The sequence below is a fragment of the Macaca nemestrina genome, chromosome 12 (assembly GCF_043159975.1).
Source record: "Macaca nemestrina isolate mMacNem1 chromosome 12, mMacNem.hap1, whole genome shotgun sequence".
NCBI classification, from domain to species: domain Eukaryota; kingdom Metazoa; phylum Chordata; class Mammalia; order Primates; family Cercopithecidae; genus Macaca; species Macaca nemestrina.
This window is the reverse complement of record NC_092136.1, coordinates 122,721,989-122,745,629: the sequence shown is the minus strand read 5'-3', so window position 1 is coordinate 122,745,629 and position 23,641 is coordinate 122,721,989. Positions and strand designations below refer to the sequence as shown.

Genomic DNA, 23,641 nt, shown 5'->3' with positions numbered 1-23,641 from the left:
GCGATGTAACATCTCTGCTTTTAAAGAGAAAATAGTTTCCCTGTCCCCGTCCCCTGCCACAGCCAACCTCTACAAGCTGTCTAAAAATGTACGCCTTCCCTGGGCGTCTGCGGCCGGTGGGTGGGGTGGGGGTTAGGGCTCTAGCAGGCAGGAAGGTGATGCCGCTACCTTTGGTATGCGTTGCCTGCCACAGGAAGATACCCGATTCAATACCAAGATTGAATCTCAATGGGGCCTCCCTAACCCCACCACGGAAGTAAGGCGGGCCAGCCGCCGCCTCGAGCCAAAGTTTCTGCAGCCCTGGCAATCCCCCGCGCGTTTCTGCTCAGGAGCCCCACACGGCAGAGAAACTTGCCGGCTTCTCCAGCCTCGCTATCTCCCCTAGGCTTTGGGACACAGCTTTAAGGGACTGCGGGGCCGGGACGGGATCTGAAACCTTTGGAGGACCAGACGCGTCCGCACAGCCCGCCCATGCGCGCTGCTGGCACCAGGACCCGCAGTCTGCCAGCAGCGAGTCCCCGCCGCCGTTCCTCTGGGCACCCCGGGAGAAGGGGGCGGCCCTGAGGAATCCCCTGCACTCCGGATGCCCTGTTTTCCCCTCCCTCAGCGCCCCAGGGCCCTGCTCGGGTCTCGGCAGCCCGTGGTGTTCTCTCGGCCGCGGAGCTTTGTTTCCCAGGGTCGCTGAAAGGGAAAGAGAAAGAAAACGCCTTCGGTCCTGGAGGTCCTGCCCCTTCCTGAAGAGATGCCATTTCCTCCCTCCATCTCTCCTTTCTTAGGTTCCTCCTGGGGCCCCGGCAGAGGCGGGGCGGCTGGGCCCCGAGTCTCTCTCTGGCTGCAGCGCGGGCTTCGGGCAGGCAGCGCGCGAGCGGGGCTGGAAAAGAGGGCGCCAGGAGCCGTCCCGCCCCTCATCGCCCCCGGCTTCTCCGCCTGAGAGCAGGGCCTGCGGAGATTGCCTTAGCTTTGGGGGAAAGCGGGACACTGAGTCCAGGGCTTACGAAACAAGGGAAAGATAAGGACGGAGGAGGCGGTCTACATCGCCCCCCACTCCCTTTCCGATCCCGCAAACACTGTGGGAGGTGTGTAAGTTCTGACGGGGGGTTGCAATGCCTTGGCTCAAAGGTAACTGTCACTTGAAGACGTTTTTACTGCCCCAGCTCTCAAAGGGACATTCAACAATCACTTCTTCTTCTGCGACAGAAGTTGGTCCCCTCCCCAGAATGAAGCCGAAATTCTGCCCTCAAGGCTGGGTGCGATCTGTGCTCTGTGTGGGGCTGGAGTGTAGGGTGCCCTCAGGCACGGGCCACACTCTGGTTGTACACCCGTCCAGCCCTCGATAGCCACTCGGCCTATAGGGTGGGGAGACAGAATGGCTTGATTTCTACTCTGCCGATGCTGTAAGCTCACAATGGAAGCGGGGGTGAATGTGGAAGTCTGTAAAATGTGGACAGTCACCCCGGGCCCCTCCTCACCAGTCTCCTCCGTCTGCCTCCAGCCCTGCTGAGACGATGGGCCAGGGCTTAGCGCTAGGAAAGGACTTCTGGAAAGTCTATTGTCTTCCTCTCCATGGCCACCTGCTTTCAGGTCTTCAGTTTCTTTCTTTCTCTCTCTCTTTCTTTCTTTTTCTTTCTTTCTTTCTTTCTTTCTTTCTTTCTTTCTTTCTTTCTTTCTTTCTTTCTTTCTTTCTTTCTTTCTTTCTTTCTTTCTTTTTCTTTCTTTCTTTCTTTCCTTCCTTCCTTCCTTCCTTCCTTCCCTTCCTTCTTTCCTCTTTCTTTCTTTCTTTGTTTCTTTCTTTGTTTCTTTCTTTGTTTCTTTCTTTCTTTCTTTCCTTCCTTCCTTCCTTCCTTCCTTCCTTCCTTCCTTCCTTCCTTCCTTCCTTCCTTCCTTCTTTTTCTTCCTTTCCTCCTTTCTTTTTTCTGAGCTGGGACCTCACTATATTTCCCAGGGTGGTTTTGAACTTCTGGTCTCAAGCAATCCTCCCCCCTCAGCCTCCAAAAGTGCTAGGATTACAGACGTGAGCCACCACACTGGGCCTCTTCTCTTCTTACTATTAGAGTTTTTTTAAAATCGCATTTTGGACTTCAGGTCAAAGCATTCTGATTTCATTTAGATGCCTACTTGCCAAGATCTTATTTTAAAGTCTCCCTCACATCCATTCCTCCTTCCTCTCAAGCTCTTCATCTACTTACCATTTACCAGTTCATCCTTATGGAATAGAATGCTGCCACTTCCTAGTGCACTGTAGTTTGGGGCCTAATTGATTCTGGTAATTAATTTGTTCTACCTGCTAGATCAGATGGAAATCCTACCCATGCGCCCCAGGATTAGCACTTGGCTTTCTAACACCTCCTCTAATTATCTAATAGCATGGGTTGTGAGGACTCAGTCTCTATTAAAACACTTTTACTATTAGCAGTAGTGATTGGAATTGTGATGACGACTAGATTTCAACAAATTAGAGCTTAAAAATGGGGAGATGGGAGAGAAGTGGCTTCTTTTAATTTCCCTGAGTTTAACATCAATAATTAGAGCAATTTTCGGAGATGTGAGCTGAAATTACCCCTGCTGTGTTGTAGATGATCACCCTAATTTTAGCAAATTGACTCCAGGGAAATAAATGTGACAGATTAGAAAAAGACAAACAGAAAAAAAATGAAAGATTGGTAGGGACAGAAATGAAAGGAAAGAGGCTGGGAAAGAGGAGTGGGAAACAAAAACGTAGTACAATTATTTCGGGGGCTAGGGTTGAAAAAGTAACAGCAGAAATAGCAAACTGTGTGAGTGAAATGAGGAGAAAGTAAATATTTGAGGGGACATGGAGGATGGCACTAAGAGATGACTCTGGACATATTTACACAGACCATATAACTTGACTAACGTAGACATAACCCTCCTCCTGCCCACTGCCTATAACTGAAGTAAAGACTGTTATGATGACCATCATCATTTTCTTTCTTTACCTTAATAATCCAGTCATCCCTCAGCCATAGACTTAAGTAGAATCTAGCAATTTGAAGTATCGGGTGCCCTTTCTCCTCACTTCCTCCCTTCTTTTTTTGCCACCAAAATTATGGAAACTCTTAAAACCCAGGCCTAAATGCCTGAATAAGTGCTTTATCCCTATTGCTTTGGTGCCCTTTTAGTGCCTTCTCCTCTGTAAAGAGGAGTTTGCTGGACAACAGAGACTTTTTCCTTTTAGCTTTCTTTTAAAAACGACTGGAAACAAAGCAGCCCCTGCAGTGACGGGGCAGAAATTGAGGTCAAGAAACCAGGTAGGAACAAGAACCCTGCGGACTCTGTTGTTCCCAGGCTTGGCCGGTGGTGTTCAGCACCGCGGACAGCTCCCCGCCCCGCCCCGAGCCTCCCGCACCCTCCCCTCTGCCTCTGGCAGCCTCGTCATTGGCTCTCCCCGCTCCCCTCTCCAAGCTGCCAATTCTCCAACACAGAGACCCAACCTACCCAGGAGCTTGTCTTCTTGCCTCTCCAGCGCCGGGGGTAGCCCAGGCCCGGGAGAGAGCAGAGGAGATTCGAGCCTCGGAGGGTGGTTGCTGGCTTTCGAGCAGGCTTGAAGACTCTGCCTGTGTCCTCCACTTCGTCCCGGCCCTTGTCCTGTGGCAGGTGCTCTGCTCAAGATGAATCTCAACTTCACCTCTCCTCTACACCCGGCGTCTTCTCAGAGGCCCACATCCTTCTTCATCGAGGACATCCTGCTGCACAAGCCCAAGCCGCTGAGGGAGGTGGCCCCAGACCATTTCGCCAGCTCTCTGGCCTCTCGGGTGCCTCTGCTAGACTATGGCTACCCCCTCATGCCCACACCCACCCTCTTGGCTCCTCACGCCCATCACCCTCTGCATAAGGGAGACCACCACCATCCTTATTTCCTCACCACCTCGGGTAAGTAACAGGAGCCTCAAGGTATGGGCAGTGAGAGAGCAGGGCTTCTAGCACAGACTCTAAGCCTGTGATGGAGCCAAGGAAAGGCCAGACTGGCTCGGCCTGGCTTGGTGGCCTCCTTCCCTAAGTGACAGTGGAAGGCTGGGGATATGGCTGAGGCCATGCGGAGCTCCTTGGAGGCATGCCAACTCACGGGGATAATTCGTGATCCCCCCCCGCACTCTTCATAGCAGAGGATAGGTGCCTGGTCAAGAGGCAGCGTATAGGGTTTGACAATACTCTTGTTGGGCAGTGCTCAGTCTCCCTGCTTGTGATCTTCCTGGCCACTTTGGTCCATCTCTCAATCCTGATTCTCCGCCTCTGCCCACTCAGAGGGAGACCCTTGAGCATCCCACCCCGTGGACAGAACTTTTCCTGCACAGAAACTCAAAACACTCTGTCCAGGGCAGTTCTCTTTTTCCCCAGGCACTGAGCATTTGCAGATACTGCAGGGGGCATAGAAGTGAATGAAGGTTTGGGCTTCTCTGAGAACGAAAGGTTTGGGCTAGCCTGAATAAGAGAGAACGCGTGAGAAAAAATGGGGGTTGGGGGAGATGCAGCTCTTTAACCCTCCTCAACCTCAACATCTAACATTTAACTCACAATCTGGGCTACCTCCTCTGCCCCAGCTGCCATCATTTAGCCAGGTGCTAAAGTATTTTGATTTCTCTGGTCTGACAAAAAGCAGAGACTAGCAAAGTCTGTTTGGGACAGGAGGATGTGGGAAAATACCCAGATTTTTTTTTTCTGTCTCCCTCTAAAAGGCCACATCCATGGTTTTTTCTCTGGCGTTTTCAATCCAGCCAGAGTAGAATAATTCCTTGAGTCCAGACTCATAGCTCGGAGGTGGCAACAACCATAGTCGGTGCAGGGGCTGGGGGCAAGACAGGAGGTAGTTTGTGGGCTCTGGAATCCAGAACAAAGCTAAAAGTGTTTGTAAGGTGGTAAAAAAAAAAAAATCCAGACTCCGGGGCAGTCAGTTGGAGGGGCAGTGATAAAATAAAGGCTGCATCCAGGTCCACATCTCTGCATTGGCTTCGCCACCCGCTGGTGACAGTCTATTCTCAGTGGCGCCAGTGGTTCACCCATACAGCAGTGGCCAAAGCCCGCGGTACCCGCACTACTTGTTGTTATGTTTGTTTATTTTCCCTGGGATTGGCCGATGTTGCTTGTGGTAGCTTCTATTCGCTTGGCGCGTCTCGGACAGAGTCAATCTCGCGAGGGTCAGGAAAGACAAGTTTTCCCGGACCGGGCCATGGAAAAGCGCCTCAAATCCTTCTGCTTCGCTGGCCTTGGAGAGGGAAAGAATGAGAAAAAGAATGAGGACCAGATTAGATAGCCGGGTCCCCAGCGCGACCCAGAAACGGGCGAGGAGACGTGAGAGGCGGGAAATACCCCTCTGTTCCCGCTCGGGGGCTTCTCCGGATAAGGCAGTTTTGCTCGGCTCCCTTTGGCTGCAGGGGGATAGGAGTGGCTTGGGAAACAGAAAGGTGTTTTTCAGTGAGGTTTAGAGGCAAGATTATATCCATGCATCTGCTAGCCCCAGAACAGCACTGACTGTCATCAGGGGTCTAGGAGGATACGGTGGGGGCTGGGGACAGGACTGCTCCTGGGCCATTTGACATTTGCAAAAAAACTTCGCCAGGCGCAACTGAAGACGGCTCTGGCCTACCCTACGGAAGTCTCTCCAAGAAGACATTTTTAAACGGCCTCCGGATCTATTTTCCGATTTTCTTTTCTGTTTTACTTACTGTTTGTTGTTTGTATTTCTAGATGACTCTCCAGATAAAGATCTCCAAGCGCTATTTCTGAGGCTTTTTTTTTTTCTCCCTGTTTCTCTGCCCTGGATTCCTGAGAGAAAGGCTTGAGGGGCTTTGGGGCTAGCAGACTGGTGGAGGCGAGGGGCGGAGGGAGGCACTGGGGGCTAGCGGAAGGGAGGGGAGCGGTGCGGAGGTTGCTCTGCGGCGACCCAGGCTCTGCCCACTTGGTTGCTCTTCTTTCTGCAGGGATGCCTGTCCCAGCGCTGTTCCAGCACCCCCAGCACGCGGAGCTGCCGGGGAAGCACTGCCGCCGCCGCAAAGCCCGCACGGTTTTCTCTGACTCGCAGCTCTCGGGCTTGGAGAAGAGGTTCGAGATCCAGCGCTACCTGTCCACGCCAGAGCGAGTGGAACTGGCCACGGCCCTCAGCCTGTCCGAGACGCAGGTGGGCGGGAGGAGAGGGAGGCCCTGATCTCTGCTTCGTTCTTGTCTCCCTTCAGCTCTTAATACCTTCGGGACCTTGTGGAGTTCGAGTAGGAATGGACCCCGCTGACGCTTATTCTAGGCCTTTCCTAAGAGCTTTCGTAAAATTACCCATACCCGGCCGGGCGCGGTGGCTCACGCCTGTAATCCCAGCACTTTGGAAGGCCGAGACGGGCGGATCACGAGGTCAGGAGTTCGAGACCAGCCTGGCCAACATGGTGAAACCCCATCTCTACTAAAAATACAAAAATTAGTCGGGCGTGGTGGCGCGCGCCTGTAATCCCAGCTACTGGGGAGGCTGAGGCAGAAGAATCGCTTGAACCCGGGAGGGGGAGGTTGCAGTGAGCCGAGATTGCCCCACTGTACTCCAGCCTGGGCGACGGCGACAGAGCCAGACTCCATCTAAAAAAAAAAAAAAAAAAAGAAAAGAAAGAAAAAGAAAAAAAAGTCTCGAGCGGGGCTCTGGACAGGAAGGAAACACTCCTCAGGTAATTCTGATGACCACCTCCGGGTTAAGAACTCTTATTCGCATGAATATTCGTCAGAGAGAGGAGTCTCTCCGACCAGGCTAGGAACCCGGGTCAGAGGTAAATGGTAAGTGTTTAGGCGAGTTCTTGTACTGAGAGAAGTCCACACACGGAGATTTCTTCCCCCTTCTTTCTTCAGTCTCTCTCACAGCGGCCAATGTTCACATGCACCTCCGCTCCAACCCCAACACACACACTGTGGTTTAAGTCCCCTCCCTGTTCCCCTGTCCTGAGTGGAAGAATGCTTTTTATCTTCCTCCAAGCGCTATTCACCTGCAACCTCAAACCCCGTCCTCTCTTCCCCATTTCTCATAGTCTCTACCCAGAACGCCTCTTGCTGTGAAATCATTAGCTCTGCCAGGCCCGGGTCTGATTTTCTCTCGGATGAGAACCAGGAGGTTCAATTCTCATCTTCCTGTCCAGGAGTCTTGCGGATCAGGTGGTTAGATGTCTCAATCAGAGGAACATCAGCTGAGCGTAAAAAGATTTGCCCACGGAGCACTTACTGTTAGTAGTTCTAATTAATAACAATATGCATAACTGCTAACCACCCATGTTAATCCTCATCATTATTTTGGGACAGTTACTCCTGAAAGCCTCAGACTGTTCGATTCTCATTCGGCTCAAGGCGATAACTTATGAGCAGTTGAGGCTATCACCGCTCTTGGATACTTCATCAACGGACTGCCACCCATTTTCCTAAACCCCAGCAATCGCTCAGATTTGGAGGAATGACATGATTTTATTTTTATCTCTCCGAAATCAGGTGAAAACATGGTTCCAGAACCGGCGGATGAAGCATAAAAAGCAACTGCGGAAAAGCCAAGACGAACCCAAAGCACCAGACGGTCCAGAAAGCCCCGAGGGCAGCCCCCGCGGTTCAGAGGCCGCAGCCTCCGAGGCTCGGCTGAGCCTGCCCGCCGGCCCCTTCGTGCTGACCGAGCCAGAGGACGAGGTGGACATTGGAGACGAGGGGGAGCTGGGCTCAGGGCCGCACGTGCTCTGAGTCGCCAGGCTGGGGAGGGTGGTAGGCAGGGGAGGAGACTGCGGGGCCGAGCGCCGTTCCCTCCCGGACAGGAAGACTCAGACTCCAGTCTCGTGGCGGGCCTTGGAGATTCGCTCCTGGAAGACAAACAAAACCCACCTGTCCTCCAGGCCGGTGCGGAGCCATTGCGGCCCGCGGCCCGGCCTCCCGCTTCCCCTCGCGCCCTCCCGGTCCCAGCCACTGGAGAGTGTGCGCCCGGGCGCGCATTTTCCTGCGTTGGTCGTCCTTGGGGTCGGGGACCAGCCCAGTACCGCGTCCTAGACTGGAAATTCGACTTTCGGCTCTCTGTTTTCTGCGATCAGAGACCCCTTTCTCCCTCGCCTCTCAGCAACTTGCCCCTAGCTCTGTTCTTTCCTCACCACGCCAACTCCTTGCCCTTTCTTGGGCAGTCCGTTTGGCTGCAAAGGGACCAGGTCTCTGGGGCCTCCGCTCCGCGGAGATCCAGATAGAACCGCAATCTGATCTTTAAAACGTCCAGTGTCAGGACAGACTCATGCACTGCTCGTCACTAACCTCCCGCTCGCTCCCATCCCCCATGCCCCGAGTCTCATCTCTGACTCAAATACGAAGGCGACTCCCCCCTTCTCTGGGCGGCGCTTCCATCCTCTCTCGTCCCTGTTCTCCGCTAGAGCTCGCGGTTCTGCATCCTGGCACCCTTCCTCAACTTGTGGCCCCCAGGCGCAGATGCCCCTTACGCCCTGTGTCCCGCGTACTGCGCGGCGCCAGCGCGCGGCGGGAAACTTGGGCACAGAAAACCCTTAGAGCAATTTCTGCTTCCCGAACTTGTTGCGCTCCTGTCCCGCAACGCTTCCACGTTTCACGGGCTACTTATATTTTAAAACTGAGTGTTCCTCGGGTTGTGTGTGGAAATACTCATTCTCAGTGCATTTTAGGAAATCAAGATGAAGGCCAAAGGGTTAAGGATAAAGGCGTTCCGGCCGTGCACCTGTTTGGGGACTTAGATGGGGCGGGGGTCTGATTGACTTTGCGCTTTACCCCTCTCCTTTTCCCCTGGGAGGTCTCTTTTTCTTTTACCGGGTTTGTAGTCTCTTAGATAATGAAAGGCTCGCCAGGCAAAACTGGGAATGATCACGCGTTTCCAGGAATGGTTTGCGACCGCGTTCTCCCACGCGTACGCCCCCTCCCCTCGGTCCTAGGCAGTTTCCTAGTCCCTGTAGAAATGAACTTGCGAATAACCTTTCATTAACAGATCCCCTCCCTCTCACTCCAATTTTTCTGTTTCTAATCGTTTGATTAATGGTCTTGAGTTCCACTTACGTGGAAAAGTGGCTCTGGTATTTTGTGGCTCTGAAATGCTGAAGAGACAGAGATGTACTGATATTTGGAGTTTGAAATTATACTACCGAATTGTGTGATGACCCTACACACTCAGTCCACATATCAAACATAGCAGCTGCGCCAGAGGCACTCTCACTTCTGATTCTTTCGCTTCTGGTTGTGTCTTTAGGTAAGTGAGTCCGGGAAGGCTGGAAAAGAATGAGTAGGACTAAGTGGAATCCTGACCCTCGGGTTCTAATGATTAATAATAATTATATAAACAATAGTGGGTGTGAGCATGGGTTAATCTTTTTGTTTTCTTATTTCTCCAATATGGGGATGAATCCTAAAGATCATTTTAGGTCTAAGTTCTATACTTATGTGAATGTAGCAGGAGGCCTTTTCATTTTTCTGCAATAGGCTTGTTGGAGAAACATTATCCCAGGTAAAGATAAGTGTCAGCGTGACAGCTTATCCAGGTGCATCATGTAGGAGGCAAAATTATTGGTTTTAAAACATAAGCATTGTATAGCCTTTTGGATTTTCCAGCGTGCTCTGTAATCAATCAGTGATCATGTGGGTCTCAGATGACATGGGTATTTTCCCCTTTCATAGATGAGGAAATTGAGGCTTAGCAAGATTGAAGGATTTACTCATGAAATCAGGACTAGCTGACAGCCAAGGAAGGATTGAAAAATGTCCCTGACTCCTTGTTCATTTCTTTTCTCATGCAGTTTATTTCTTCATTTTTCTTGGTAACAATGCATTGATTGGCATTTTGTCTCTATCACTTTATAAGAATACCTCTCTCATTTCTTTAGATTACACAGCCTAAAGATTGTGGCTATTAAAAGCAAATCTAGGCTCAGATTTCTCTCCTCCCTCCCTTGTTAAGATAATGACAGTACTGTGTTTTTTTAAGGCAGAAGTTTTTGGCAAATGCTTTACAGTAAGACAAAAGACTTGGTGGAAGAAAAAGTGATTTGTGACTGAGAATGTTCTTAGTAACCTGGAAAGGAAAGTGTGTATCCCTTGTGTATAGTGATACTGTTACACAAGATTATGGAGCCAAGGGAAAAATCGAATTCTTCTAATCCCAGGAAGAACAACTACTAAATAGGATTTTGAAAGAATCTTTAAAGTGAGTAGAAAAACTGTATTTGGGCAAAAGTGTGTGTGTGTGTGTGTGTGTGTGTATGTGTGTGCAAATTAGATGGTGAACCCAAACGCAAAAGCACCAGGCATTTCTGTCTTCTGCTTTCACAACAACTTGTCAAGGGCTTGTTCTGAGTCTAACAAGAGTGGATTGGGTGTATTTCATGACCTTTTTGTCTTGGAAAAGCAGACAATAGGAATCTGCTTGGAAAAGCAGAGAAATAGGAAAGCTGTTAGTATATGCACAGCTCTGCCTGATTAGAGGCAGGATGAGTCCTGAAGCCCAGGGACTATTTAGGTCTATAATTCATGAACATTAAACTTGGGAAGATACTCATTCCTTCTTACCCTTGTCCTCCCCTGTGGTGGTTTCTTGGCGGATTAGGTAGCAAGGGAAGAGGTGAGAACTGTGGCACCAGCCACACCAACTATGGCACAGTTTTCTCATCAAAAAATTCCCTGAAATTGGTGGCAAACAATCCAGTAGCAAAGTTCTCCTAGTTTTATTTATTTTTACTTTCATATAATGAGTTAGTGATAGTGGTAGAGGATAAGCACAATTTAGTCTCGATTTAATGTAATATGACAGCACTTTTTGGTTTTGGCTTTCAATACTGATCGAAGCTTCCATAGGCTGAAAAAGTATTTTTTCTGAATAACCCAGGCTTTTGCCTCAACTCAGTTTCACTTGTGGTAAAGATCTGACAAAACTATGTTTATTATGATATATTAAAGAAAGACATTCAGAGGTCTAATTTTTAAGAATCAAAAATATCACAAAATAGCCAATGTAGGGAAGTCATTTTAGATCTAATCCCATGTGTCGTAAATAATTTGTTCTGTACTTGTTCGAATGCTCTGTTTCTGATGGACTTCATTTCATAGATTCTCAGAGAGGGATTCCTGATAATATTTCTGCTCACATGATGTGAGAACGTAAGAAATGGACAACATACCATACAGCTCAGTTTTAGCTGATGGTAGCACTAAGAAATGCTGAGCTGGAGTCTATGACACCACTTCAAAAGATAGAGGGTTGGCTTTCATTGATGTATTTGATAATTAGAGAGAGATGTGAAGGCACAGAGCAAGCGGAATGCTTTCTGGTGCTAAGAGAATTGTGCAATAAACATACTTAGTTTAAGCAGTGACTCCCTGGTCTTCCTGAATTGGGTTCAATATATGTGAAAAATAACAAGTTAATTGACATATTTTATATATTTATATTTTTGGCATCACATTTTAAAGAGAATATAGACAAGCTAAAACTCATCCAGTATGCAGGAAACTGGATAGGAAAGGGTGTGGAAAACAACAAATAAAGAAGAGTGAGCTTTAGCTTGGAGGAGCGAAGCTTTGGGGGATAAGTGGGGAAGGAGGTTCAGCTATGGTAGTTGAATCTGAATGGTTATGGGGCTATTAAGCATGAAGAGGTATATCTAGTCTGCCATGCTAACAGATGATAGAACCAGAATCAATGGGTGGTTGCAGGGAAGCAGATTCTGGAACAACATTCGAGGACAGGCACTGTGCCGTACATCAACAGAGCAGGGTAAGTCCACAAAACATTGAGTACCTTTTCACTAGAAATCCTAGAGGCTGGAAGACAAAACATAAGGGCTTCTCTATTACAGATTTCTCCGTTAGTGGGAGATTGGGCTAGATATCCTGTACGGTTCTTTCTAACTGTTAAGATCCTAATCTATCTCTTTTTTTGTAGGAAAGGGACTGCAAGTCCCAAGTTATTAAATTTTTTTATCTCACAAAGATTTCAGTTTCTATACTTTAATTTAAACACATATATCCACAGCAATGAGAAGTTTTAAGGGAAACAACAAAGACAGGAAAAGGATATTTCTTTCTTTATTAAAGAAATTCCAACACCTCATTCTAGAAGGTCAGTGAGAACACAGCGAGAACTAAGTCAAGGACAAAGATATAGTCAGGAAGAAATTGTCAGTATTAGAAGAGACATTTGACAAAATCTAAGCCCTTCATTTTATAAGTTGGAGAAATTAAGGCCCAGATATAGTGGTGAGTGCTTTGCCAACGTCACAAACACAGTGGTGGAATTAAGACTAGAAGCCAATGTTAATTATCATACCTTACAAGTAACTCATGTTGTGATAAAAGTGATTGTGGCCGGGCGCGGTGGCTCAAGCCTGTAATCCCAGCACTTTGGGAGGCCGAGACGGGCGGATCACAAGGTCAGGAGATCGAGACCATCCTGGCTAACACGGTGAAACCCCGTCTCTACTAAAAAATACAAAAAATTAGCCGGGCGAGGTGGCGGGCGCCTGTGGTCCCAGCTACTCCGGAGGCTGAGGCAGGAGAATGGCGTAAACCCGGGAGGCGGAGCTTGCAGTGAGCTGAGATCCGGCCACTGCACTCCAGCCTGGGCGACAGAGCCAGACTCAGTCTCAAATAAAAATAAAAATAAAAATAAAAATAAAAGTGATTGTGGAACTATTGCCATTGTAGCATGTGGAGGAGAAGATTTTCATAGCAATTTTGGATATAAGTTTTTAACAATGCAGGTAGAAATTATCCAGTAAAATCTTAGGTCAACTTTTGGAAAAACTTCTGAGTAAGAGCCATCTGAAAGTTGAATGAACTTTCCTGAGAGTACTAAATTCCTGAGCCTTGTTTTCCTTGAAGCCAATTTAGAAAGTAGTCCTATATCCAATAGGATGAGCTAGATGATCTCTTAGCCATCTTACATTTCTACATTTCTCTACTATAAAAATTTTGACCTGATCTCTTTTAATTACAGATGAGGCAACTGACAGTCAGAGACACTGACTTGTCTGAAGTCAGACAGCCCGTTATCAGGGAAGTTATGAAATTAATACATCTAACAGTCAGAGATAATTCCAATAATATTTAGGAGTGAGATGAAAATTCAGAATGGTTCTGTTTTCTCTCCTATTGTATTTCTGGTTGTAACCCCCTCCCAATGACACATTTCTTTTCCATTTTATTTATGACTGTTCTCTGAGAATTCCCAGTGTGTACACTGATAACCTTTCCTCCATGATTTCATTGATAACAATTCCACAAGCCTTCTCCTATTACCTTTTTTTTTTTTTTTACAGAGTCTTGCTCCGGAGGCTGAGGCAGGAGAATGGCGTGAACCCAGGAGGCGGAGCTTGCAGTGAGCCGAGATAGTGCCACTGCACTCCAGCCTGGGCGACAAAGCGAGACTCCTCAAAAAAAAAAAAAAAAAAAAAAGACATGATGAGCTGGGTGCAGTGGCACATGCCTGTAATTCTAGCACTTTGGGAGGCTGAGGTGGGTGGATCACTTGAGGTCAGGAGTTCAAGACCAGTCTGGCCAACATGGTGAAACCCCGTCTCTACTAAAAACACAAAAAGTAGCCGGGAGTGGTGGCGCACACCTGTAATTCCAACTACTTGGGAGGCTGAGGAGGGAGAATCGCTTGAACCTGGGAAGTGGAGGTTGCAGTGAGCCAATATCTTACCACTGCACTCCAGCCTGAGCAACAGAGCAAGACTGTCTCAAAAAAAAAAAAAAAAAGAAAGAAAAAGAAAAAGAAAAGAAAAGACAAACAAAAAAACCCGCCCATGATAGATATCTCTTTATGACAAGAACAAGTTGTTTAAAAATATTGACAAATATAAACTTTGGGAATTAGCTGAACATTTCTTTCTTTCTTTTTTTTTTTTTCCAGAACAGAGTCTTGCTCTGTTGCCCAGGCTGGAGTACAGTGGCGCCATCTCGGCTCACTGTAACCTCCACTCCCCGGGTTCATGCCATTCTCCTGCCTCAGCCTCCCAAGTAGCTGGGACTACAGGCACATGCCACCATGCCTGGCTAATTTTTTGTATTTTTAGCAAAGACGGGGTTTCACCGTGTTACCCAGGATGGTCTCGATCCCCTGATCTCGTGATCCACCTGCCTTGGCCTCCCAAAGCGCTGGGATTACAGGTGTGAGCCACCACGCCCGCCCTTAGCTGAACATTTCTAACATCTTTTGTCACCCTAGTCTCCATGGCTATAGATGATGCAGCTATTAAATGTGGTTGCCAAATTCTAGCTGGAAATTAAAGAATGGTAAAATAGTTTTTATTTTTCCACAGTGCTTAACTTGGGATTGGAAATAGGCTGTGGAAAACAATGGGTATAGGATAGAAGCGTGGCTCTTTATCCTGAGTTTCAAATGAGAATAATTTACATGCTATGAGCAAAAAACGAATACTGTATGCTTGCTCTGCTCTTTTTCCATCTATTTTTTTCTCCTTCCCATCCTAAGTTCTTCATTTTAAATTTTAAATATTAGGCTTTTATCACCATGCACATTGTTTAGAGTCAAATACTTCCATGAGTTTTATTAGTTTTTTTTTTGTTGTTGTTGTTGTTGTTGTTTTTGAGACGGAATCTCGCTCAGTCGCCCAGGCGCGATCTCGGCTCACTGCAAGCTCCGCCTCCCGGGTTCACGCCATTCTCCTGCCTCAGCCTCCAGAGTAGCTGGGACTACAGGCGCCCGCCACCGCGCCCGGCTAATGTTTTTGTATTTTTAGTAGTGACGGGGTTTCACCGTGTTAGCCAGGATGGTCTCGATCTCCTAACCTCGTGATCCGCCCGCCTCGGCCTCCCAAAGAGCTGGGATTACAGGCGTGAGCTACCGCGCCCGGCCCGAGGATTATTTTTAAATAGAGCAGTCCCGTGCCCCCTTTCTTGTTTTCTTCACTACAGAGGCAATCACTTTCAATTTTTAGCTGATAATTTTGGTATTTATCGCCACGTTTCTAAATTGTCACTGAATTGCTGTTTTTGTTGTTGTTGTTGTTGTTGTTTTGAAATTTATATTTTGGAAATTATCTAGTACTTCACACTATAAAAAGTAAAACTTTCATTTTGTTGCTATTCCCTATTTCTATTTCTCCCCTATTCCCAACACATATGTGTGCACCCTTTCTGTCCTTCTAGCATAATTTTGGTTAGACCATTTTTAAAATTATTATTTATTTATTTATTTATTTTGAGACAGAGTCTTGCTCTGTCACGCAGGCTGCGGTGCAGTGGCACGATCTTGACTCACTGCCACCTCTGCCTTCCGGGTTCAGGTGATTCTCTTGCCTCAGCCTCCAGAGAAGCTGGGATTACAGGCATGCACCACCACACCCGGCTAATTTTTGTATTTTTAGTAGAGACGGGGTTTCACCATGTTTGCCAGGCTGGTCTTGAACTTCCAACCTCAAGTGATCCGCCCGCCTTCGCCTCCCAAAGTGCTGGGATTACAGGAGTGAAGCACCGCGCCCAGCCTAGACCATTGTTACGATGTGTATATGCAATTCTCAGCTAAGCCAGGAAATCAATGACTTTTCTGTGAGACTTTTTGTTTTCCTTGCAATTAATACTTATTTTATTATTTTTAATTTTAATGTACTTATGACTAATTTATTCCCAAACTCTTTGCCATTTGTCTGTATCACACTCTCAAGATATTCACAAATTCCTAACATTCCATTTTCCTAAACAAACCTCTCCCAGAGCCTTCTGATCTGCTCCATTCTGGATTCTATGTAAATGGCTCTCCCTTCCCAATCATCCTGGGGGTTCCTTTAATTTCACCGTATTTTACTCTGTTTTTTTTTTTTTTTTTTTTTTTTTTTTTTTTTTTTTTTTTTTTGAGGCGGAGTCTCGCTCTGTCGCCCAGGCTGGAGTGCAGTGGCCGGATCTCAGCTCACTGCAAGCTCCGCCTCCCGGGTTCACACCATTCTCCTGCCTCAGCCTCCCGAGCAGCTGGGACTACAGGTGCCCGCCACCACGCCTGGCTGATTTTTTTGTATTTTCAGTAGAGACGGGGTTTCACCGTGTTAGCCAGGATGGTCTCCATCTCCTGACCTCGTGATCCACCCGCCACGGCCTCCCAAAGTGCTGGGATTACAGGCGTGAGCCACTGCGCCGGGCCCACTGTATTTTACTCTTGTTTCCCATATCTTTTTGTTTCTTGGTTTACTCTCTCATTTTGGTGAAGCACAGTCTACTGTAGTTTCTGGACAATTGGTATGTGAGAGGTAAATGTTTGGAGATCATCCTTATCTAAAAATCTCTTTATCCTAATTTCATGCTTTATTAGTAATGCGGCTAAGTATAGCATTCTAAGTTGGAAATCATTTTTGAATACTTTTGAATTCATCACTCCACTGACTTTTAGCTTCCAATTGCTATTGTGAAGTATAAAATGACTTCGATTCTTGATTTTTTATGTGTGTCCTGTTTTATTTATTCATTTATTTTCCTTTTTGGAAGCTTGTAGGATACTTTCTTTGTAGCTAGTGTACTGAAATTTTACAATTATATGCCTTGCTTTAGGTTTATTGTCATCCATTGTTTCAGATATTCAATAAATTCTTTAAGTCTGAAAATGCATTTTTTTTTTCAGTTATGGGGAGTACTCTTGAATTCTTTAATGATTTCTATATATCTCCTGTTATTTGGATTTTTACCCCCTGGGTTTATTCTCTAAATTCCTAATCTCTTATCTCCTATTTTCTATCTCTTTGCCTTTTTTCTCTGACTTTTGGAAAAATTCCTCAATGTTGTCTTCTAACCTTATTTTTGTGTTTGTAATTTTTTGACTGCAATTGTAATTCCCAAGATCTCTTTTTAATTTTCTTGTCCACCTCCTTTTAAAAATAGTCCTGTGTCATATCCTCAGATGTTTGGAAATTCTTGGTTGTCTGCTCATATTTAAGTGAGAGGCTAGAAGGCTGACAGGAAACTATGAGTACATGGATGGGACTTGTTGATTGTGAGGTTTAACTGTAGGATAACAAAGTTGGGGTCTTTAGTTGGCGAACCTCTGAAGTCAGGATTTTTAAGTCTTTTCTTTTAGGCTGGTCAGATTCTCCAGAGAAGAACTTTCCAAATTCCTGCTTGTAGAATAAAGTCCCAATGTTCTGGGAGCCAAATGGAAGAAGACCAGAGGTTTCTGTGTTTACAGTACACATGGTCACTATTGACTCTTTTTTCAGTACTTACTGTGTATCCTCAATAGAACCAGTTGTCCCTGACTCCAAAGATACTAGGGCAGTGTATTTTACTGGGTCAGTGGAGGAGCTGTGCGTGGCTGTGTGGGAACTGAGGAAAGGATTCACAGGTGTAACTGCTCTTAAACTGACTTTCATGCAGTCACCCTTCCTTAGCTCCCCCGGCCCCACATCTCCATTCATTCCTACTTTGAGAGGTAACTGACACCATTAATTCCTGAGCATTTTGGGTATTCTAGAGTGTAAGTCAGGTTGATTCTTGGTTTTCCTATTGCTAGCTTAGAATTTAGTATTTTTGAGAAATCTGATATTCTATGAAAATGTAAAAAGAATTTAGTGTTTTTTGGGTCTGCTAAGTTTTTAAAACAACTCATTCATATGCTTTCCAGTTTTCAAAATGTTATTACTATTGTTCCTCCTCCTGTTCTCCTTGTTTTTATATATTTATGCAATTTAAAAACTTTACTATTATTTTAGTAGGACTTGTCAAGGGACTGAAATAGATGTGCATGTGTGTGAGAGAGAGAACGTATGTGTGTGTGTGTGTTTAGTATACCATATTTTGAATTTTCTGTTATTTTATTTTGGCATTTATAGTGAGTAATGGAGGTGTTGATCTTTTATGTTAACATTTCTTTTATGTAACTGAATTGTTGAGGTACAGGAGAATTGCATTATCACTGGAACAGATTAGAAGGCTGATTTCCTTGCCAAAACACAGAATAGCCTGTCTACTTCATATTAAGTGATGTAGTACCAACGGCTTGCATCTGCCTGGTTGAGAAAATTGGAAGTTAGAGTTAGTTCTTAAGAATCTTTGTCTGTGAAAGATTCTGAATAGCTCTACCAGATAGTCTTATAAATTTCAAGGTGAGGGAATTTATATTATTTCATTTTCCTTTGTCTCAGATTAATTTAAAACCTAGGTCCCTAGCTGCCTGAGGAGAGGGGAGAAACAGAAAGGATGAACCGAGAAAGCAAGACAAAGATACAGATACACAAATAGACACATACAGACACACGCATATACAAGTCTCTAAAGAGAATGACGCACACAGGACAGGAAGAATTGGGAGGTGATCAATTAAGACATTAAGTGTTTTGTGACACATGGATGCATCTGCATTTTGCCCTGGGAACAAGGGCCATCAGCTCATTTTCAGAGGGCTGCTGGCTTCTGCAGCTCACTCCTCAGATCAAAGCAAAACTGTCTGCTTGCATTTTCCAATCAGAATAGGGATGCTAATTTATACTCCTTAATGTGTGATGGTAAGAGACTCCTTCAATTAACTGAATTCTATAGCCAGCAAAATAAAAGGTATACAAAGAGGCGCAGGCTGGAAGAGCTGAAATTCTCATTAAATCAAAAGGTCCAGTATTCATTACCTCATGCATCTGAGGCTAAACACTAAATATTGGGATCATCAAAGGAGGTTTAATGGGTTAAATTGAGAATATAATCTAATTAAAATATTAGGCATGGCTAAATAGTTCTTTGATATTCATCTAAAGGTTTCATTAAAAATAGATGCTTGAGATTTGTATCATAGGAGATTATCAATTTTAAGCAGAAACCACAGATTTAGGAACCTCATCAGCACTACTTCAAAGTGTCACCATTGTGTGGAAGCAGGGGAAATGGGAAAAGGCATCACTGCCAGGTGACAGGGTGGAGATATGATATGAGGCAGGGCCAACCAGGCTTCATGATCATGATTTTGACAGTTGTCTGGATGGTAAAAAAAAAATAAAGTGTAAGATTAATTTGGGAGATGATTTTGCCACAGAGGAAAGAGTAAAACATAGAGATCTGAACTGGTTTTATTCAGTGTGTTCTTGGCTTCCTTCCTCTGTTTAGACAGCTTCCCAAAGAATGGCTGATCATATTTTCTGGGTTTTAAATTTTGGGCAGTTATTTCCCCTACTATGAAATTTGAACCATTGGGATACTTAGCACTAAAACCTCTCTTGCAAAAGCGTGAGACCTTAGTGACAGAGGGTGCCCTGAGTAGCCTGTTTAGCAGCCCCAGTATCAGTGCTGGTCTCTACAAGCTGCCAGTTCAGCAAAGGGTATTTACGAAATCTTATCAGATATTTCCAAGTCTCCACTAAATACATTTGCCTGGAATGCTCACATCATTGTAAACCTCTCAACCTGTTAGAGCTATTTAATAGCGGAAGACCATTTATTCAGCTTATTGAAAATTAATTACTTACATTACCCAGGTTTGCAAGGGGGAAATGAAAAGGCAATGGAGAGGCAGCAAGGGAGATAAATCCAGTTCACCAAATTCTTTTTTCCTTTCTTCATATTTTCCAGAGCCCCTATATTGAGAGGTGGAAAGAGCTGAAAATACTATTCATTTTGTATCTTATTGTATCTTGCAACATGTTGTCTAACATTTTGGAAAAGTGTCAACTTTCCAGTTATTTTACTGAGCCAAAAGTGAATAACCAAACATGAAAAGTGGGAGTGTTTCACACTAGGGAGTAATTTAGAGAGTTTGATGAATGAATGAATGAATGAATGAATGAAGTCTTCCATCCGAAGCCTTCTGCTTTCTATTAGCCAGATGTTTGCTTAGGAAATTGGGATATTTTATGTTTCTTTCGTCTGTCTCTTTGTGAGACAGATGTGTGGTTTTGCTTAATGAAGTTACAGGGTGTGTAGAAACAAACACTGCACTTAGTCCGGAGGCAGTAGGGTGAGGGGACAGTGCTGAGCATCAGATTTTCAGCTTCTGGGACCCTGCTTCAATATATTTCAAAAAGTGGAATAAGCATCTAAATATAACTTTTTATTAGAACATACGTCCTTGCTTTTATTTTGCCTTTATAGTATGGGAATAATATTATTTTGGCAATATCTTATCATCACTGACGCAGGGAGAACAAGCACAATGGATAAACAAAATCCACAGTCATTCAAAAATTTCACTTCATGCTACACTTTTAAATCCTTTCCTGACTGGGAAAACAACTAAAGAGGCAAATGGAGCATTTCTGTATCTTTGTGTCTCCTTGTTTTTACCCATTAGGAATAGAAATTGTGGAAACACAGTTAGCATTAGGGAGGAGAATTCCTATAGTTGTCCTATGAATACTTCACTGTTAGAATGAAATGTATATTATTCAAGTCTGATTCTTACTCTAACAGGAAAAGGTAATCTTTTTTTTTTTGAGACGGAGTCTCGCTTTGTTGCCCAGGCTGGAGTGCAGTGGCGCCATCTCGGCTCACTGCAAGCTCCACCTCCAGGGTTCACACCATTCTCCTGCCTCAGCCTCCCAAGTAGCTGGGACTACAGGCGCCGCCACCACACCTGGCTAGTTTTTTTGTACTTTTAGTAGAGACGAGGTTTCACTGTGTTAGCCAGAATGGTCTCAATCTCCTGACCTCGTGATCCACCCGCCTCAGTTTCCCAAAGTGCTGGGATTACAGGAGTGAGCCACTGCGCCCAACTAGGAAAAGGTAATATTAAAAAAGGCATATTTAGGAAAGCAACACTGATTTTTACTTAGGAACTTCACATATTCAAATGCTACTTCTAATATAATGGTAACAGATACATTTTGAAGCACATCTTGGGATAGAATTAGCAAAACTTGTCTTGATATCTGCAGACTATCGCCCACATCCAATTCATTTTCTGCTATTTTTCAATAAGTAATTAAAGAAGAATCCCCCTTGAGTTATCTAGTCTGCTATTGCGGGCCATTTGCTATCAACACAAAGTTCTCAATTAGCTCCAGTGTTGTTATAATTACCGGACGTGTTTTCAAACAACTCCCAGTTAATAACTGTTGGGATGAAGAGTCATTTTCTCACTATAGACTAGACTGTGCACGTTCACGCTTGCTGTGATGTTTTGACAATGATTCATTAACCAATAATAAGGCCCCAATTGGAACCATTAGGCATCAGTGCCTCTGCTAGGCTTACCTTTTATTTTGTTCCTCAACATTGTCTTTTCTTGACTTGGTTTCTGGATAACTCCCAAGAGACTCCTTACTATACAAAACAATATCAGGAAGACAGCTGTCATTAAATTCAGCTACTTGTAAAAAAAAAAAAGCTCCCTTTAAGAGGATGCTCTTGTTGGAAACTCAAGATGGAAAAACACAATTAAAAGGAGGCTTTAATAAGAGAGAATACATGGTTTAAATGTCCTTTATTTGCACCAGTTTATAGACATTAGGCAGATTGGGTACTGTGTCTTTCAATGGCATGTATATAACATCTAGTCAAATACAGGGGCGCCATCATTACATCACTTAAGTTTGAAGTTTTTTGTTTTCTAATTCGATTATTTTTTGTTTTTGAATATTTGAAACAGAAATGCTACAAAATTGATCACTGATCCAATTTGGGTCTATAAAAGATCACTATTGTTGTCATTAGTACAATTTACTTTAAAACAGGAGCAAAAAACGTGTTTGTCATTCCCTGTTTTTGCAAAATGTCTCCCCTTAGTATTATGGTAGTTCAGTGACATTCTGCTATATTTCACTATTGTGAGATGACGTGGAGCCAAATGAAGGGCCACTTTAATCCATTCTTTGATTTCAACCCCAAACTTTCAGCAAATATGTTTTATTTCCTAGCCAAAGTTATTTTAGATGCCACATGGCACTATATAAAGAATTTTATTGTCCTTGAGTCTTATGTACTGGATAGTAAAGAGTTGCCTGGGAGGTAAGAATCCTGTTGAATGTTGTTTGACAGGAACTGAATCACTTAAGCTGCTTCAGCTAAGTTTAGGTTCTTGACAGTAGGTGTGAAAGTGAAGGATTTAACAATGATTAAGCTAACAGAAAAACAGTTTGGGAAGTTTTTGAAATGTTCTGGAAAAAAAAGAAAATAAATAGTGTCTCTTTTATTGGTCATTTTCTAAGTTTGAGTTGCTTTATATGTGTATTCTAATTTTATCAATGTAGTAAAGAGTTGGCAGATTGTACATGCTAAAAAAGTATTAGGTACATAGTAATGCATATTTCTAAAAACTGAACTTGGTGGAAATTCAGGTCCAAAATAGAAATTCATAGCAACTATATGTTGCTTGTCCACACAGAGAAACAAGGACAACCTCCTTCCATCGACAAATAAACAGTACTGTTCCTGGTGTTGAAGGATGGGAGATTCAGACCTGGCTACCCTCCCATTACTCTCAGTAGGACTGATGGACTTCTGAGTCATGTAGCCTTTCTCTTCCCCTCCATTTCCTCTTCTGAAAAACTGGCAGTTGAATGTGATAAACTCTTTCCAAGCTCTAAATTCTTTTAAGATATTCTAATACAAATGGAATATTTAAAAATTTTTACCCTGTCCCTTTAAATACGAATGTCTCTATATGCATTCTTTTTCTCTTCCAGATGAAGTTAGAATTTAAGGCCATTTCGGAAACAATTAATGAAGGTTATTCATTCTACCTCATATTTCTAGAAATGTCTTCCTGCACCCAGAAGGGGCCTCTTCTCTTACAAATACATTTTAGGAGCATTTTGGCCTGTGATTTTCCTGAGTCTAATGCCTCATATATTACATTTTCCAAATCTCACTGAAACATGATTCACCAGTTTTCTGTTTATCTTCAGATACTTGTTACTTTGCAGACTCTCAATTCTAACTGCTTACAGTTTTAAGAGAAGGTTTCGTATGGGCACCTTTTACGCTACATTCCAGTACATGTAAAATATATACAACATAGGAGTAAATTTCCAAAGCAGTCCTTACAATACACGTATAGATAAACAGATTTACCCCAAATTGATGTTCAAAATATCCACTTCTGAATATGCCTATCTAAAAATGTAATGTCCATCTAATATAAGGAAGAAAGTAAAAAAATTAAACCCTCCAGTAATTATTTTAAGACTGGGAATTCTTGCAATATTAAAAAAGGTTAAAAAACTAAAAAATATTTATTGACATTTGTATTCAGTAGTAAACTATGGAATGCTTTTGTCTTATCTATTTGTGTGTGTGTGTGAAAACACACATTTGACAATATTTTAAGATATCTGTGATGGTAAGATGGCCAGCAAATTTATGTACTTGGAGTAAGGAGCTTTGATAAAGTGTGTCTCTCAGAGGTGCCTGCATCAGGTGTTTCTGGACTTGTTGGAGGGTTTCTAACTAACGTCTTGATGCTCTCCTAGAACAACATTAGGATTTGTTCCATCTGAGCAGGCACAACCAGATGTACCTTCATTTTTTTCAACTTTATTTCTTTATTTATTTGTGTTTCATTCAATTGTCACTTTATTGCAAGATGGTAGAATTAATTACAAATTTAAACTATAACCTGGTAATCTTTAGTCAGGCACCAAGATTTAATAAAGGCAAACCGCTTATTCAAAAGCGATCATAGGGCCAGGCGTAGTAGCTAACGCCTGTAATCCCAGCACTTTGGAAGGCCAAGGTGGGTGGATCAACTGAGATCAGGAGCTCG

General features: G+C 44.2%; 2 protein-coding genes across 3 annotated transcripts in view; one reads left to right on the top strand and one right to left on the bottom strand.

Annotated features, from left to right (window-relative positions):
* Positions 1-3,524: 3,524 nt before the first annotated feature.
* Positions 3,525-7,917, top strand: LOC105476329 (brain specific homeobox). The gene is made up of 3 exons (XM_011732147.3): positions 3,525-3,891; positions 5,937-6,133; positions 7,465-7,917. Exons 1-3 carry the CDS (start codon positions 3,630-3,632, stop codon positions 7,702-7,704), a joined length of 699 nt encoding a protein of 232 aa, XP_011730449.2. The 5' UTR covers positions 3,525-3,629; the 3' UTR covers positions 7,705-7,917.
* Positions 7,918-19,159: 11,242 nt separating this feature from the next.
* Positions 19,160-23,641, bottom strand: part of JHY (junctional cadherin complex regulator) — a 76,879-nt gene continuing 72,397 nt past the window's right edge. Inside the window, exons 10-11 of one of the 2 annotated variants that reach the window (XR_011611132.1) lie at positions 21,133-21,201; positions 19,160-19,517 (exon numbers count right to left, since the gene is read on the bottom strand). Coding sequence is in view for 1 of the 2 variants with exons in the window: in XM_071075742.1 (XP_070931843.1) it covers positions 19,500-19,517 (18 nt within the window). In the remaining variant the exon portion in view is untranslated. The remainder of the gene's footprint in view (positions 19,518-21,132; positions 21,202-23,641) is intronic. The other variant, XM_071075742.1, reaches the window with a different exon arrangement.